General features: G+C 43.9%; 1 protein-coding gene across 2 annotated transcripts in view; it reads right to left on the reverse strand.

The window, feature by feature from the left end:
• Window positions 1-18,409, reverse strand: part of osbpl3b (oxysterol binding protein-like 3b) — a 113,438-nt gene that overhangs the window by 8,555 nt on the left and 86,474 nt on the right. For both annotated transcript variants that reach the window (XM_083761316.1, XM_083761317.1), the window contains 7 exons: window positions 17,277-17,414; window positions 15,266-15,359; window positions 13,633-13,904; window positions 8,281-8,418; window positions 8,109-8,172; window positions 4,238-4,316; window positions 3,097-3,241 (listed from right to left, as the gene is read on the reverse strand). In XM_083761316.1, coding sequence (XP_083617442.1) covers window positions 3,097-3,241; window positions 4,238-4,316; window positions 8,109-8,172; window positions 8,281-8,418; window positions 13,633-13,904; window positions 15,266-15,359; window positions 17,277-17,414 — 930 coding nt within the window. The remainder of the gene's footprint in view (window positions 1-3,096; window positions 3,242-4,237; window positions 4,317-8,108; window positions 8,173-8,280; window positions 8,419-13,632; window positions 13,905-15,265; window positions 15,360-17,276; window positions 17,415-18,409) is intronic.

Below are 18,409 nucleotides of genomic sequence, written 5' to 3' on the forward strand. Positions count from 1 at the left end.
GGGAGTTTCCCTGGTTGGACGTAGCGCGTGGAAGGAACACGTTATTCCAACCAGTTCCTTTCCCCTCCATCAGGCGCCCCGGCTGGCCAGGGGGAGGCAGTTTGGAGACCAGGATTACTGCATGTTTTTGTGAGGGTACCTACCCTAGGGGACACGGGGAGAACATGCAAACTCCACACAGAAAGGCCCTTTCGCCAACCCCGCCTTCGGGTATGGGCACTGATGACGCGGAGGAGGAAACACGCCGCCAGCACCCACAGCGCCTCGAGCGGGAATTGAACCCAGGACCTTCTAGCTGTGAGGCGACAGCACTACCAACTGTGCCACCGTGCCCCCTTCCTGGCAAGTTTCTGACAGTGTGCGGGACCCTTCTTTATTTTTTCAAAGATAACCTTTTTAAGTATGCTTTATTGCCCTATGCACCTGTCACTAGCCTTCTGAGGTGTGCATCAGCCTTTTGCTAATGACTTTATGTTTTAAAAACCCGTTTGTATACAGTCTTCTTTTCTTTTTGTCATCCTATCGCGGGTATCATAGAGGTGTCGCCCCGGCCTGCAGCACGAACAACACCGTCTGTGTTCAATATATAATTCCACTGAGACCAAGGACTAACGAGGACAATGGAACCACCATGTTAACGTACAGCACATCGTCTCTGTCGGGTTGTTGTTTTTAGGGTTCAAATTCAACAACAGCTAAAGTTGCAGATCTACAAGCTCAAAACGCAGCGTGAAAACGTACCTGTACTTTTGAGGCTTTTGTGTGATGCTGTAGTATGATCAAGTGGCATGTTATATATATACAAAAAGGTAAAGTATGGAGTTGGAGTGACGATGCATGACTGTGCTGCAGTGTTGTTTTCGTCGACTAAAACCGAGACGAAATTCTTTCGCCGACTAATATTTTCCATCAACGAAAACTAAACGGAAACTAAATGAAAACTAAGCTATGATGAATAAAACTAAGACTAAATATACTGACAATTTCGTCAACAAATAAAAAACTAGACTAAAATGTTGGGAAGGGACTATAGTGGACAAGAGATCCAGTAAAAGTCATTTTACAATTGCTTCATTAACGCTATAGTGGACACGCATTGCCCTCCAGTGAACTGAATATAATAAAGCATGATGTGCTCAAACGTCTGCTCGGTTATCTCTGCCCGGCCGAAGGCAACAGATGACGCTGATGATTACCCCCTGTGTGTGTGTGTGTGTGTGTGTGTATGTGTATGTGTATGTGTGTGTGTGTGTGTGTGTGTGTGTGTGTGTGTGTGTGTGTGTGTCCGGAGCTAATCTCGCAAAGCGCTGGACGAGTCAGACCATCTCTCCATCTCTCACACGCAATCTCACTCTCGCCCAGCGCCGCCGCGCTGCACGCACATGCAGACCACGCACTGTGCATGTCAGTCGTTCTTCGATTTAAAAAAAATAGCAGACCTACAAGCTCGTACGAGCTTGTAGATCTGCTATTTTTCAATAGCTAAAGCATAACGTGATGCCAACACCAAAAATGGGTTCCCGTTCAGAATGGGTTAAAGGGCACCACGTTATACCGAGTGAGTGGGCGTCGACATGATCCGTGCCAATCACCAATCACCGTATAGGCTAATAATCCTGAATGAGTCGATAATCATATAGGTGAGTTATATTTAAGATGAAGAGGTACTGCATACAGTAACTCACATGAAGACACCATTAGGACCAGGAACAAAGAAAAACCCTGCTTAATCCATTTAGGACTGCAGGCCAGATTCTACCAAAATGTCTTCTGAATCATGACAGATTTCATGTTTCTACCAGTGGTTTTCAAAATAAAATGATATGTAATTGGCTGCAGACCCCCCCCCCCCCCCCCCGCCCCCCCATCTGAAAATGTGTTGTTCCAGGGACACCCCAGAAGCAAAAGATTTGAGTTAGAAACGTTCGCTCTGAAAGAATATACATATACTGTATATTCAAAGATTTGCTCCACATTTTCACAATTTTTTTCAATAGCTATCATAATGCTTAAAACACCTAAAGGGGTTCCCGCCCTGAACGGGTTAAAATAGTCCACTGATTACGGTGCGTCACACATGTGCGTCGGCTAACGCGTGTCTGTCATTATGTGTAATGTAAAAAGAGCGTGAACGCCCCCGCCGGGCTCTCCTTCCCGCTTCTTGTGATTATCGTGCATTCTATTCTTCCCGCATTGCAGACATAATTTAGGCAGGCAACAAACAGGCAGAAGACATGGTCGGTATATAAGGATACAGCCTACGCACGCACGCTATAGCGCCGAATGTGTCTGAATTGCGTGTGCGTGTGCGTTGGTCTTGTGTTATGAGCTTGCATAATAATAATGCACGGCTGTGTCTGGACTGGAGCACCACAATTGGCCGATGAGCAGTGTTGGGGGGGAGGAGTGTGCGTGTGGGTGTGAGAGTGTGTGTGTGTGAGGTGAGAGAGAGAGAGAGGGACTGACTGACTTAATATTAGACTATGGGCTGTTTTGGAGTTTTCAGTACTTCACTTCACTTCACTTACAGTAGTAATATACATGTATCAATTACATGGCCTTGTTTAACTCTGAAACATTACTTTGTGGAGTAATTGCTTTTTTATTTTTTTGTGTGCATGTGTATGTGTACAGTATGTGTATGTGTGTGTGTGTGTGTGTGTGTGTGTGTGTGTGTGTGTGTGTGCGCGTGTGTGTGTGTGTGCGTCCGTGTGCGTGCATGTGCGTGCGTGTGTGTGTGTGTGTGGGGGGGGGGGGTATGGAGTTCTTCTAACGTTCACTAATACAGTAAGCTTGAATTTCCCCCTCAAATAGAAAGTCAGAAAAGTGCATGAATTAACATTTATTCCATATTCCATCTATAAGAAAAAGTCCTTCTGCACACCTACAATGGACAGGTGCGTCGGATAACTGGAACTGAGAAGTACAGAAAAATAATCCCGCACACTGTCTTCACTTGAGTTTAGATTTTATTGAGCAACGTTTCGGTCATCAGACCTTCATCAGGCATTGCTCAATAAAATCTAAACTCAAGTGAAGACAGTGTGGGGGATTCTTTTTCTCTACTTTCCATATTCCATCAGAACGTTTCCTCACCTTGACGAAGGTGACCTTGCACTGGCAGATGTCACTGCTGGAGTTCTTGATGCAGATCTCTCCGTAGTGTTCGATCCAGCGCTGGCCGCTCAGGATGTTGTGGATGCACGACGTCACCTTGTTCCACTCGTAGTGGTCTCCTGATCTGTTGGGAACGATACAGGACCGTCAGGCTCCATTTAGTCGATTGTGGGAAATCAATAGGCTCTATTATATGCACAACAGAATGACTCTTCCTACTTCCGGGGCCGGGCCGGGCGCCTATCCTATACTACCTTCAACAATGTTGTTACCGATGATACTCATTTAGACCCGAGGACGAGTCTACAAATGCCAGTCCGACAGTTTTCTGAAAAACCTATGTTTCTATGTCAGTTGTTCTCAAACTAAGGACCCCAGAATTATATGTATTTGGCCGCAGACCCCGATCTCGAAATATGTAGTTCCAGGGACTCCCCAGAAGCAAAGATTTGAGTTACAAACGTTCGCTCTGAAAGAATATATATTCAAAGACTTGCGCCACATTTTCACGATTTATCAAAAAATAGCAGACCTACTGTACAAGCTCGTAGCACGGCACCGAGTGCTGCCCTACGAGCTTGTAGATCTGCTATTTTTCAATAGATAAAGCATAACATAATGCTTAAATCACCAACAATGGTTCCGGTCCAGAATGGCTTAAGGCTCTGTTCAAAAATATTGTGCATGTTGGCTCAGTAGAAATAGAAACACTCTGCTACACCAGTAGGTCTCAAAGTGTCCTTGAGTGGGTTCCAAATTGGCCCCCGTACCATACGGCTGTGTAACTCTGAGAGTTAACGAGGGGTCCTTGAAATTAAAACGTCTGAGAACAACTGAATGGAATAGAATATCGTCGGTAACACCTGTGAAGGAAGTAGGGAAGGGGGCTGGAAGTAGGAAGAGTTATTCTGTGTGCATAGAGTTAAGTCTATTAGAAGGTCTTTGCATCAATTTGTTGATATAGCATTAGCCTACAAAGAGTTACGTGTCTGTGTGCGTGCGTGCGTGTGTGCGTGCACACGCATGTGTACGTGTATACGTACGTATGTACATGTCTGCAGTGCACACACACTATCTGGTCCTACACCGTAGCGACACTGAGGTGTCCAGATGGACTCACCCGGGCAGGGTTACGTGAGTGGTGCCCACAGGGACGATTTCCATGGACTTCCCCCAGAACTTGTTCTTCCACCTCATGTCTGCAGTGCACACACAACCATGATGGGACATCACAATGGTCAGTCAGCACTACACCTCATCATGTCTGCGTCACACAAGCAGGACATCACAATGGTCAGCGCTACATCAGTGTTGTTTTCGTCGGCTAAAACTAAGACGGAAAATGTTCGTCGACTACCTTTTTTCACTGACGAAAACTAAATGGAAACTATGATGACGAAAACTAAGACTAAATATACTGACAATTTCGTCAACAAATAAAAACTAGACTAAAATGTTAGGAAGGGACTAGTGGACAAGAGATCCAGTACAAGTAATTTTACACTTTGTTGCATGCTGAAAATAGCAGATCTACAAGCTCACAAGTTAACGCGTCGCTAAAATGCACTAATGCACTAAAATGTTATACCATATAACTTATTATAGTGTATTACGTTAGTTCCATATTGATCCAACGTGGATCAATGGAACTAAACAGAACAATCATTCTAAGAACGTGATCGATAGTCGCAGTCTGCTATTCTTGCAAACGATTACATGTAGGCCTACATACCCTGAAGAAGGCAATTTGTTTGCTGAAACGTTGGTTACTCAAACAGTACTTTTTGCACCGTGACTACGAGCTGTGCGACCTCTCCTTTCTATTTTCAAGCGCTGCTATTCTTAACATGTTAGGGAAGGAAGCCGTTGGAAAAGACTGCTCCAGTGACTCGTCTACGGTCTTCAATTATTCAGTTGTCTGCCTTAGAGGATGACCTCCTGTGTCATCCCACTCCCACAGGAAAAAAAAAACGTCCTATCCCATCCCTGGTAGAATGACTCCCATCCCATCCCATCCCTGGTAGAATGACTCCCATCCCATCCCACTCCCACTCAAAAGTACTCCCAATCCCATCCCGCTCCTGTTGTTTTTTGTGTTTGTTTTTTTGTTTTTGTCATTAGGAAAGGCAATGGATTTTGTGTTCTTTTTTTTTTACATTACTGTTTCATGCAGTTTTAATTCAAAATATGTTGAACAGTTCATCTGTGGTAACATATTATTGCTACTTGATGATCATTCCCACTCCCGCCCCCTCCCGTTGACTTTTCATTCCCGTCCCAATACCGGATTAACACAAATTTGAATCCCATCCAGCGGGAATCCCCCCCAAAAATGCCATCCTCTAATCCGCACAGCCTGAACATCAATGTCACACACAGTGAACCACAAACACTCTGGATAAAAGGTCATGCTTAAAGGGACACTTCACCCTTTTTGCAAAATAATATATGTTAATGACGTTTAGAAGCTTTAGATCACTTTCCTGGGGGTATTTATGTGTGTAATATGTGGTTTTAGATATTTTAGATTGTAGCAGTGAGCCTGTTGTCTCTGATGTCATGGACACTGGTCTCACTACCTTCCTGGACTACAATTCCCATAATTCTTTGGTGCACTGCTCCTCCTTGTGGATAGGGGGAGAGCTGTCTTACTGAGACAACATGTAGTCCAGGAAGCAAGTGATCCCAGTGTCCATGACATCAGAGACAACAGGCTCACTGCTTCAAATAACTTTATTCAACCAATGGGTGTTAAAATACCGCAATGCAAGCGTCACCACCATCATTCAATCAGTGCTTGTGTTAACATACCATACAGAATAGATTGGTTAATCTTTCATACAAATACATACTGGATTGTAGCTTTAAAATCCGCCCACTACAGACCAGATTACAGTTCGAGCAAATAGCGCCTTGCAGTATGAATGAATCTCATACAGTGAAGGGTTTTCACCTGGACCTGTGTGGACCTCTCTTTCTCACTGTAATAAATGGGTTCAGTCAAGATGAAAACCATTTCTTTGCAGTAATATCATGGCAAGGCATTTGTCTGCCCCTGTGATAGTACAGAATAAACTGCATGACACAGACTGTATGTATGCCCCAATCTCCCCTGAAGCAAAGCCTACAGTTATTGCAATGACATAACAATAGACATACAGTAACAACCTCTCTTAAGGCAGAACCTAAACCTACAGTACACAGAAATTAAAAGATGATACAATACATATACATAATGAACCCGAATTGAATGACGTAATGATGCAAACATGAAAGCCATTATGCTGCATTCACATGGAATCAGGCAAGCGGCACGTCGCGGCATGTAGACGGCAGACGGCATGTCATTTTAGTGGACGGGGGCCGGATGGTAAACGGTTTCCAAATGATTGTGAACGAATGACCACCACCCTGACTTAGAATCAACCTGGGGACCACTGTCGTGTTGTTTGGGGATATATGGGCTAAGATTAGTGCTTTTGTAACACTTGCTATGCAGCCCATGATGTGTATACTATATCCCACTGTTTCTCAACAAACAAACGGTCCATTTACTACTAATAATGTCCTAATAATAATGACTCAACCACACAGGCCGGTGCACTTCCCCCTCTTCTCCTTTTTCTGTTGAATTTCTTGACCTCCAACATGGACGGTCATCTATAGTTCACCAGGTCATTCACTTCACTGTTTCTCTCAACTAGTGGAAAGATTATAATTTTTTTAATCCTACATTACATTACTAAATGCATGGTCAGGGACCATGCATTTAGGTCAGGGACTTTTCATTCACGTCCCAATACCGGATTAATACAAATTTGAATCCCATCCAACGGGAATCCCACGGGAATCCCCCCCAAAAATGCCATCCTCTAATCCGCACAGCCTGAACATCAGTGTCACACACAGTGAACCACAAACACTCTGGATAAAAGGTCATGCTTAAAGCTGCCTACACAACCTGCACGTTTTATGTCCATTGTCTCCCTCTCCTGGTGGAAAGAGGTAACAATAATCCCATCCCACATGCAATACCTTCACGGCCCACCACTGGTCCGCGGACCACCTGTAGAAAACCTCTGCTATAAATGAAACTAAAGCTGGAGGTGGAGGGAGTTTGAACACTGATGAGCTGTCATTGTGGAAGCAGCAAGAAATGACGAGCATTAAATACTGTAGTGAATGTCGGTCTGCTTAAATACAGTGTTGATTTCGTCGACTATGACGAAAAATGTTCGCCGACTACCTTTTTTCACAGATGAAAAATAAATGGTAACCAAATGAAAAATAAGCTATGATGACTAAAACTAAGACTAAATACATATTGACAATTTTGTCAACAAATAAAACAAACTAGACTAAAATGTTAGGAAGGGACTAGTGGATAAGAGATCCAGCCTAAGAAAAAGACAAGTCATTTTACACTTGGTTGCATGCTGAAAATAGCAGATCTACAAGCTCACAACACGCTGCGACGCGCTAGTAGATCAGCTATATTTAGCAAGTGTAACATCAGCCATTACGACACCATCAAGGCCCGCTAAAGTATTTTAGTCGACTAAATCAACTGTAGATTTAGTCGACTAAAATCTTATGATAATTATTAGACTAAAACTAGACTAACACTAAACATTCCAGGTGTGGAAATGTGACTAAAACTAAATGAAAACTATTCAAAAGATTATGACTAAAACCAAAATCAAAGTTTGCTGTCAAAATCAACACTGCTTAAATAGACTCTGAGGAAGACTGACTGGGTGAGGCAGATCTGAGTGAGGTATATCTATCACATCTATGTGAAAAGGACTTTTATTTAGCGTGTAGCGAGGCTTTCTTCTCAGGTCTGCTTAAATAGACCAAGTAGATTGAACCATTTAGAACCGTGGCCGTATATGTGGAGCCCGGCTCGACTTCTATGCCCGTCTGAACTACCGTTATGCGCCATCCATTCCAAAACTCCTCCTTTACAGAGGATTTCCGAGTTTGCCTACCTTGCCATAACGTGAAGTTTTTAGATTCGGCATGGCATGCGGAGATAGGCGGGTGATGGCTGACCTGCGGATGAAAGAGTAGAGTAATTCAATTTGGGTGAAAGGAAATTAAATGTATTGTGTGTGTGCGTGCGTGCTCAGAGGTGACAGACTTGTCCGTACGTATACACACCTGCTCTGCGACACAGCGGAGGCCCTTATCTGGTCGGTCACATTCATAGGTCTCTCCCAGGACAGGATTGAAAGGTTTCCCCCCCGCCCTGTAGTAGCTGGCTGCGTACTCCGATACGGCGAACGTAGCTACGTACACCTGCACACAGACAGCACTAATTGGTTCAGTATGGACTGTCACAGACTCACATTTCATTGACAAACATAACCCCCGTTAATCCCCATTTCTTGTAGATGTAGATCACCTCGCAAGTCCGTTTAACCTCAATTTCAACATCCAATTTCATCCATGACCAGCTCCGCAGCTGTATACTTAAATCCCTGCATCCACCTGCTTTTATTACCAATTTTCTCCTAAATCTTTCATTTCCGAAAGTCGATTATCGCCGCATATCAAAACATGCACCACATCCTTTTAGCCCAAATGTATGACTGTACCCATGTTGTTTGCATTTGCAAACAATCAATAAATCAAACTCTTTTGCTTTGTGTACTGTATGAAGTCTATGATGTCATAATGACACAGTGTACAGTATCTATCCAGAGAGGACACACCCCCAGCCCGGACCCTCATTAGGCACACCCTGTTTGTCTGGGATTTGGCCATATCCACTTGCGCAGATGTGCTGACCTCACATTTGTGATGACGTTTTTTGGCCCAAGGAGTGTTTTTCGTGCAAAACAAATGCTTGGAATGGATTCAGTATCACGAAACCCCCTAGTTTGACACGTCACATGGCTGAAATTTAGAACATTTTGCCTTATATAGGTTGTTTACCCCAACTGTCAGCAGCTGTCAAAAATTCCCCTATGGGTGGCTGAATAGAAACCAATGGTTTAAAGTGGACACTTTTACAAACACATTGGTGAAGAAAGTTCTTGGTAAGAAATGTATTCCCAGATTTGTCTACATTATTCTGACAATATTCTCTGACTATAGGCACTGAATCACTCTTTCACTTTAAGTAGCCAGCATATGTATGAGACCTTCACTTTAAGTAGGCATGCATCTGTTAGCTTTGAGTAGGCCGGCCAACAAATTGGATTTGTATTTGTCACCTATAGGTGATCTATTTCTAATAATAATAATAATATCTGGAATTTATATAGCGCTTTTCTAAGTATACAAAGATGCTTTTGATGAGAACAACTTTATTAGGAAATACAAAACAAAAAAATCTCGTTTAAAACAAGGGGGGAGGGGGGTTAATTTGCATGTCTGCCTATTTTATGAGTCCCAGAGAAAAAAAGAAAAAAGTATTAAAAAACACAAATCACTGTGAAATCTCTTTTAGATTGCCGGCAGTTGTAATTTCCTCCCCACTTGTGTGTAATGGAGCTGAGAGTAGCCGATGGCTGATATAGGAGAGTGCTACAGTCGACTCTGGGTCCTTTTGTAATGGTCATCATCATCATCATGGTACACACAGTAAAATACAGAGTTTAAACTGAGACTCTGAGAGCACACTTTGCGAGAACACTTTGCCTTTTCACATCAGAGCTGCCCAGTCCATCACAACTTTTAAATCTTTGCTTAAAACCCACTTCTTCTCCCTGGCTTTTGAAGTAGCCCCCTTCACTAGTGCAATAGTCTGCTTTGTTTGCTCCTTTGTAATGTCTGCTTATATTGTAAATTTTTGCTTTCATTTCTTCTAAATGCCTGTTTGTTTTCATGTTTTAAATGCCTGTTTATATTGTATTGTTTTTGTATCTGAACCTGTACAGCGATTTGGTTGACCTGGTCATGTAAAATGTGCTATATAAGTAAAGTTGAGTTGAGTTGAGCATAAGAGTGGCCCCATGAGGATCCAAGGTTTTTTTACACTCCCGCAGCCACTGTGCAGGAGCAGCGAGCGCTCATCATTACTTCCACAACGTGCACACAGGCTCCTATACTTGCTTCCGATTCTCTTTCTTAACAACACAGTTATTTTACAAGCAGACGCCTCCTCAGGGCAGCACATTTCTCCACCTCCTACACGTGCATCTCCTCCCGGTCTAGATTACTGCAGCTCCTCCACATACTCTCTCAGAAAAGGAAAAACCCTTTAGCCGTCAAGGCAATTAGTTCAGGATGAAGCATTCAGGCTGTTAATTAAAACCAGAAGAGCACATTTCTACAACAACAAATCAGTAGTTCTCAAGCCGTAATTCAAAATGATTCAACGTTGAATACGAAGTAACCAATCAAATATTTAAATCAGGCCAATTAGTGTCCATTTTTTTTTCTGGACTTTTTATGCCTTTATTGACAGGGAACAGTACACAGACAGGAAAGGGGGAGAGACATGGGGAGTGACACGCGGCAAAGGCCGTCGGGCTCGGGAGTCGAACCCACGACACGCCGTCCAGCTGGCTCGGCAGCTTACAGTAGGTGCCCAGACGGGCCATTAGTGGCTAATTTCAATACTGTGATTACAACAGCAACATTAACAGCTAAATCAAATAGTGTTGTGTAGTGATGTCTCAGTGATGTCTCATAACATGAGACGACGGGGCTTGCACTTGAAAATCTCTAAATCTCTCTCAAACACTTTTTATTATACTTTTAAGGCACGGCTCGATCCAGCACGGTGGTTATCAAACTTTTTCATGTCAAGGACCGCCAAAATTCTACGTATTTGTCCACGGCCTTCACCAGCACCAGAGACCCTGAGATCAGGGAGGAGATTAGACCCCGTGTAGATCTTTGAAATGACCTCGCTGAGGAGACTAGGCTATAGCAAGTTCAGTGTTCCCTTTTAAATCACGCCTCAAAACTACAGTAAGTACCTGATTACAGCCTGTTTGTGTGTTTCAATTTATTATCAAAACTCATAATTCACAATTATTTTATGTTTTCATTGTTGTTTTTTTTGTTTCTCGCACATTTTTTGTGTTGTTTGCATCTCTGATGCAGTGGGCGAACATTAGGAGAAAATAGGTGAACATTAGGATAAATAATAAGCAAACATCTGGTGAAAATAGCAAATCTACAAGCTCAGTTGCAACATCTTGTCTCGCTGTTTTTGGTGAAGAGATGTGGTGTAGACGGAAAACCTTGGGGACCAAGTATAGGTTTAAAAGGTGCTACACGTTGATGATTATAACGAATAGATTTCCCTCCATAATCACTACGTCATAGTCACCCACAGTACTAGGAGAGGAGACAATAACCAAGGATATGACGTGAATGCCACCCCTTGTGCTACTTGATGATGCAACAACCTACAGGAGTTTAGATTTCAGACGAAAAGGCAGCTTGCAGGTAGCCATGTATTATTCCGGCATCTCGAATTCCAGCCTCTCTGCATCCGCTTCCATTACATCGATCACATCTATTTCCAGGAGTGAGTGCAGATGTGAAACAGGAGCCGCTTAACACATGTACTCCATTTGTCACAAAATATTATAGTGGTGTCGCCTTCCTGCCTGATGAGACACTGCGCAGACGTGCGTGTGCACGCACGCACGCACGCACTCATTTTGTATGCTTCTCACCGTCTTCATCTTGTCTGTTTAATTGCTATTGTCTGCAGGTGTGCTGTTTACTTCTTCTCCTAGTACTACTCAGCACAATCCCTCAGCCACTTGCCCTGTTGTTGTTGTTTGGTACTTACAACTGACAACCTTGCAAATGTATAATTCGTTCTGCTAGATGCCTTAATTGTAAATTTTGGAATAACCATTATTTTTTTTAGGCTGAGAGGAAATGGGGGAAAGAGATGGTGGGGGGAAGCATGAGGTCAGTCCGCTGCCCCCCCCCCCCCCCCCCCCCCCCCAGGTTGGCAGAGGAAGTGTAGCGCCCATGCAGGATTACATTAGATAATAGACACTGGGTGAAATGGGTTGCAAAACCTTAAAATGACCCCAGAAGTGTAGTATCAGAGTATCAGAGCCTTATCCTACCACTCCTAAAGGGGTATTAACCTGATGCTAAATACATTTAGTCTATTTCTGATGGGTTTTTAGAGGAGGCTGCCGGAGCGGGGCAGGAAGGGAGAGGGAATCAACCTTTTACTTTACAGCTCTTTATTCCTAATGGCCTCATGCTCATTCAGTAAGCCTCTCCTCCATCTCATGGGCCGACTGCAGACCTTGACCATCAATATTCCAATGACTTTTTAACAGATACTGTGTAAGCTCATTTTGCATTCGGGTCGCGGGAATGGTCTTATGCAGCCTGACCTTTATCTGGCAGCAAGATATCTTATCAAAACTCCTAATCTGCAATATGCCCCAGCCATTGATGGAGGTTGATACACTGCCCTTAGCAACAGTGATTGTGCACATGTCACATTTCTAGACAGGCAGACAGACAGACAGGCAGAGAGACATTTTCTGAAAGACTCATGTTGCTATGTCAAGTTGTTCTCACACGTTTTCATGTCAAGGACCCCCAAAATGATGTATTTGGCTGCGGACCTCCCCCATCTCAAAAATATGTTGTGCCAGGGACCTCCAAATTTGTTTGCTTTAAAAATATATTCAAAGATTTGCACACACAAAAAACATGCTCTCACCATGCGTTCAAACTAGGGCTTTAACTGATTAATTTAGAATTACAGAAACAATGACGTGATTTTAAAAAAAAAACGCGTTTTAATCACGCTTAGTTTTTGCACCACGGAACCTTTCTCACTGGATGAATTTCAGGCGTACCGATCACACCGGTGCACGCAATGGGAGAAGTAAGCCGATCAGACCCATTTGTTTGGCCCAGTGGATGGAAATCTATATGAAAAAAACCCTCACTCATTGATTCACTCATATACCAAAATCCGATTTAATATTGATATGAGAGTAAAATGTGATACATTTCGATTAATTAATTACAATGCCTCAAATTAATTAGATCAATGTTTTGAATGGAGTCCCAGCCCTATAGTTCAAAGGGGTCGGTGGTGTGTGGCAGTGTTCTCACTACCCAGTCTCAACTCAAACACGGTGAAATAGCACGGAATTGCAATTCCGTATGTACAATGCACGCCTAGAAAACCCAAAAATCTGTACGTATGAGACTGAAATCCTCCCCCATAGACAATGACGGAGGGGCCACCGTCTCTTGAGCCACTGGGGAGACACCACCAAGAAGGCCCTAAAGGGCCGTGAGTCGCCGTGTCGAGCGTTGCGAAGTTCGGTAGAGGCGACTCAGCCCCGTCCGAGTTGTAACCCGATATGGACTGAATAGTAAATAATGAAAAACCCGAACTCACCCAGCCACGGTGAAATAGCACTTCCGTACTAGTGAAAGCCACGACTCCGTCACGGGTGTAATATGTAGGGATTTGATGTAGGGATTTTCTAGGCGTGTGTATGTACGGAATTGCAATTCTGTGTATTGGTGCGAGATATGGGGTCGGGTTCTCCTCACCATGCGTTCAAAGGGGTCGGTGGTGCTGGCGGCGCGGTCCAGCAGCTCGCTGTACTCCAGCTCCTCGCACAGCCTCTGCAGCGTGTTGAGAGGCTCGTTGAGCTGGACGGGCATGGCCACCTTGGACAGGTCCTTGCCGATGTTGTTCTTCAGGATGTTCCACAGGCTGACGTTGCTGGTGTTGGGGCACGGCGCGGGCAAACACGACCTCCTCCGCTGGCCCTGGGAGGAGGAGGAGGAGGAGGGGGGTGGGGCGCCGTTCTGCGCGCAGCCTGCGGCGAGAGGGTTTAATTTTAACGTTTGAGTGTTGCAACCACTCCAAGGAACAGCAATGTCCGTGTTCACCTATGTGACGTTAATGAGCCAATGACTATGAGTACCAGTAGGGGCGCTGTTGTGCCAGAAACAGAGAGAGAGAGATAGTATTAGTGCTGCACTGTTGCCTGCTAATGAGACAGAGGGAGAGAGAGAGAGAGAGAGAGAGAGAGAGAGAGGAGAGGAGGGGGGGGGGGGGGGGAGGGAGAGGGGAGTTGCACCACTCACACGGGTGTGTTTTTTTTTTACAGACAGTTCAGGAATCAGTGGTGGAAAGTAACTAAGTACTTTTACTTAAGTACCGTACTTAAGTACCGTACTGAAGTACTTTTTTTTTTTTGTACTTTTACTTCACTACAATTATTTGAAAACATTAGTTAGTATTTACTTTGGCGATTTAAATTTTTGATTAGAACACATACATTAACTAACGACTTCAACCCTATACATTTCTACACATTTTGAACTTTTTTTAGCAAAAAGCCGATGCACACCTCAGAACACTAGTGACAGGTGCGTAGGGCAATAAAGCATACTTAAAAAGGTTATCTTTGAAAAACAAAGATGGGTCCCACACACTGTCAGAAAACTTAAAGAGCAACCAAAGAATGTTGCTCTTTAAAGAGCAACATTTTTGGCAAGTTTTCTGACAGTGTGTGGGACCCTTCTTTGTTTTTCAAAGATAACCTTTTTAAGAACTTGTGTGACATTCTGCAATATGAATACTTTTACTTTTAGTATTTCAAGTACATTTCGATGCCGATACTTTTGTACTGTAAATTGCAGTATTGGTACTTTTACTTAAGTAAAACAATTGAATACTTTTTCCACCACTGTCAGGAATACAACAACAACAACAACACCGCTACTTTCGTAGCCGAACGGGCGAAAAATAGCACGGAATTGCAATTCCGTACATACACGTCTAGAAAACCCCCAAATACGTATAAATCGTACATAATTGGGTCGGAATGGATGAGTTCGCGTTCAACATTATTTACTACTATTCTGTCAATATCGGGTTAACAACTCGGACCGGGCCGAGTTGGCTCTACCGAACTTTGCAACGCTCGACGCGGCCCCGCTCGGTGCGGTGTCTCCCGTGGCTCAAGTTCGGTAGAGACGGCGCCCCTCCGTCATTATCTTTGGGGAGGATTTCAGTGTCATATGCACAGAATTTCAGAGGCATCTGGTTAGGATCAGCAGACGGTTAATAAAAAATAACAGCAGTTTCATGATAGTGTGTGTGTGCTGGCTGCCAGCCTCACAGCCAGCACACACGCACGCGGCACGTGCACACACACACACGCACACACACCTGAGGTCGGTCGCTCGATTTCCGTCTCGTTGCTGAAGTTGTCCATGGACAGGTTGTCGCTGATGTCGCTGATGTATGAGTCATCCTCTGAGGCCTGAAACACACAGCATGGAGGGTCATTGAGTCATCAGTCCTTCAGCAGTGTCACGCGTCACAGGGGGGGGGGGGGGGGGGGGGTTGGGAGTTCCCTTAGGAACTCGTTTCCAAATTGGAATCGACATCACAGGCTCTCCGGGTATTTTTAGCCAGAGTAATTAACTCCCATTTGCCCACTGCTTGTATACAAGACAGGAGATGGAGCTCATGGGCTTAAAGCCAAAACAAATCCCAAGACTGAAAATGTTTTTTTGCACATCTGCACTTAAATGACTCCTATGAAATCCGTCCCCAGGACTGAGAACTTTAAGCCCTGAGCTACTGTCTGGGGGAGTCTGAACACTGCAGCAGCAGCAGCAGCTGGCAGTAGAAAGCACAACTTGCTCCTTTAATCCTCTATAGAGTGTGCTGACCATATAAGAAGTTCCTCCCTGTCCCCAGTAAACCCCTGGGGTAAAAAAAAACCCTGTAGGTTTCATTTTTGGCTATATAGGGCCCAGCCTTCCTCCAATCATGATGGAGTGGGGGTCCCTACTAGGGCTGCACAATATATCGTTATCGTATCGGTATCGAGGTATGAACATGCACAATATCAGTATCGCAAAAAGGCAACGGTATCGCGATATAGATATATCGTCGACATATCGATATATCGTCCACTTCTAAAGCCAGCCCTCTGTTTTAGCCTGTGCCCCTCGGAAAACAAACCATCACTCCGTTTGTCCCTCTGTCCTGTTGTAGCCTGGCTCCAGCCCTGAATCGCTAGCCACGCCCATTAAGAAAATATGTTGCTGCACGATATATCGTATCGTATCGATATCGAGATATCTGCCATACATATCGTGACATATATTATATCGTATCGATATCGAGATATCTGCCATATATATCGTGATATTCATTTTTGTCCATATCGTGCAGCCCTAGTCCCTACAGTATATTGGGCAGGAAGGAAGACAGATGTCAAATATGCGACAAATAGAGGGTATGCACGTGACATCATCATCATACCAGTACCGCCGTAGTCTGAAAGCCCACCTCTTCAGACTCCACCGTGGCCCGTAGCACTTGCCCTAGCCTAGCCCCTTAGATAGCACTTTATGTAGACGTAGATAGTATTTTAGACAGACTTATAGCTTGTTACGTAGACAGCACTAGAATTGCATTTTATGTAGTCATAGCACTTTATAGTACACATTGTATAATATATAATATAGTATAGTATGTATAGTTGACATAGATACTCCACTGTTACGTTCTTAGTTTATACATGATTCGTGATAACTACTTTTTAATTTTTATATATGTGATGTATGCCATGCTTGTGTTGTTGCTTAATGTAAGTCGCTCTGGATCAAGAGCGTCTGCTAAATGCCTAAATTGTTATGCGGGAATGCCTATTTGACAGCCCGTACATCCAAACAGAAATGTCCTATCCGATTGCATTAAGTGACGTTAAACGACATCAAACTCACTCTGCCTCTCACTTTATGCGTGCGCATGCGCTCTATAGCGGTGCGACAAACAGTAGGACACATAGCTGTGCGACGCGTGCCATGGGACTGCCACACACGCGCACACGAACACACACACACACACACACACACGTATGTGCACTTTCCAACGAGTTGGGGGTCATTTTAACATCTACTCAGGCTTTTGTGAGCACAAAGCATGCTTGGGGAAGGTCTCGGTGACCGCAAACGTTGTGTCTTGTAGAGCCTAATCAGGTTTTTCTGTTTCTGTGCTTGTGCAAGTCAGGCAGACAGTGATGACAAAAGCTGCTAATGGGGACTTTTTAAAAATCATTATTAAAAGGGTTCACTCTCAGCACAGAGAGCAGCGCATTATCCTTACCTCATTTTCAGAGGAACTATAGCTGACAGCAGACCCTCCTGTTCATAGAGGAACTTACCTCATTTTCAGAGGAGCTGGCCGACAACAGGACCTCCTGTGCGTCAAAGAACTCGGACAGGGACTCTGTGATGGAGGCCCTGCTCTCATCGGAGGCCTGGTGCACCAGGTGACAGGAGTCCTCTCTGGAGTCCTGTTTCTATAGAAGACATAGCGGAGGTGTATAAGGATGAAAGCAGGGCAGAAACAACCTTTTTTTGTTAAATCTAAATTTAGAGTAGGCAATTTTTTTTTTCTCTTCTCACTTTTTCCTCGTTATGCCAATTAATTTCTCCAATTAATTCGTCCTCACACATTTCGTTCGTGTTGCCATTGCCGTTAACTGGCTCCGATCAACACCCCCCGGCTGACAGGATCTCTTGAGGGCGTAAAATAAAATGGGGTCCATTTGGTTTCATTTTTTACTCAAGAGTTAGAAGAATTATTATTTTGCCTGTTGCCTGTTGTCTCTCCTAGTGGTGCCACGTTAATACAGCATGGAAATGTGGACAAAAATCGTATCCAACGACAACACAATATTCCACGTTTTGTGTCCGAGAGGCTAAATGTCATCAAGTGGTGGCCCGTGACTCAAATGCTGAATAAATAATGGGCCTTGATATAAATAAATAAAAAGGTTGAAAATCACTGCCCTAGACGGGCGTGGTGGTGGAACTGACCCCTGCACCAACCAAACGCTTCAGGGCAATATTTTGTTATGAGAAAAAGCCCAGGAGTATGACAACTATCTATGATAAACTGTGTGTCATATTTCTAATCCTATAAAGGTAGGAGCAGTAGCACCAGTAGTGGGGAGGTGCTGACCGCAGCAAAAGAGGCCGCACAGCTCGTATAGTCACAATGCTAGAAACTTTTATTGAACCAGTTGGTTCCATAAATGTTTCTAGCATCGTGACTACGAGCTGTGTTATTTGTCTTTCCACTCATGCCTTTAATTGGGAGGTGTGTGGACTAGTATATCTATGCTCAACCAAACACTTCTTAAGTTTTCTTGTCCTCATTTACAACACCTGTTCAACACTCCAGGGCTGTGTTAGTTTCCGTCATAAATATATTATGTGTTGCAATGGCAAAACAAAACCAGTATTAATCGCATAGAAAAGCACTGGTACATTCTAAAATAATAATAATTAT

The sequence above is a fragment of the Protomyctophum parallelum genome (assembly GCF_964188405.1).
Source record: "Protomyctophum parallelum genome assembly, chromosome: 3".
NCBI classification, from domain to species: domain Eukaryota; kingdom Metazoa; phylum Chordata; class Actinopteri; order Myctophiformes; family Myctophidae; genus Protomyctophum; species Protomyctophum parallelum.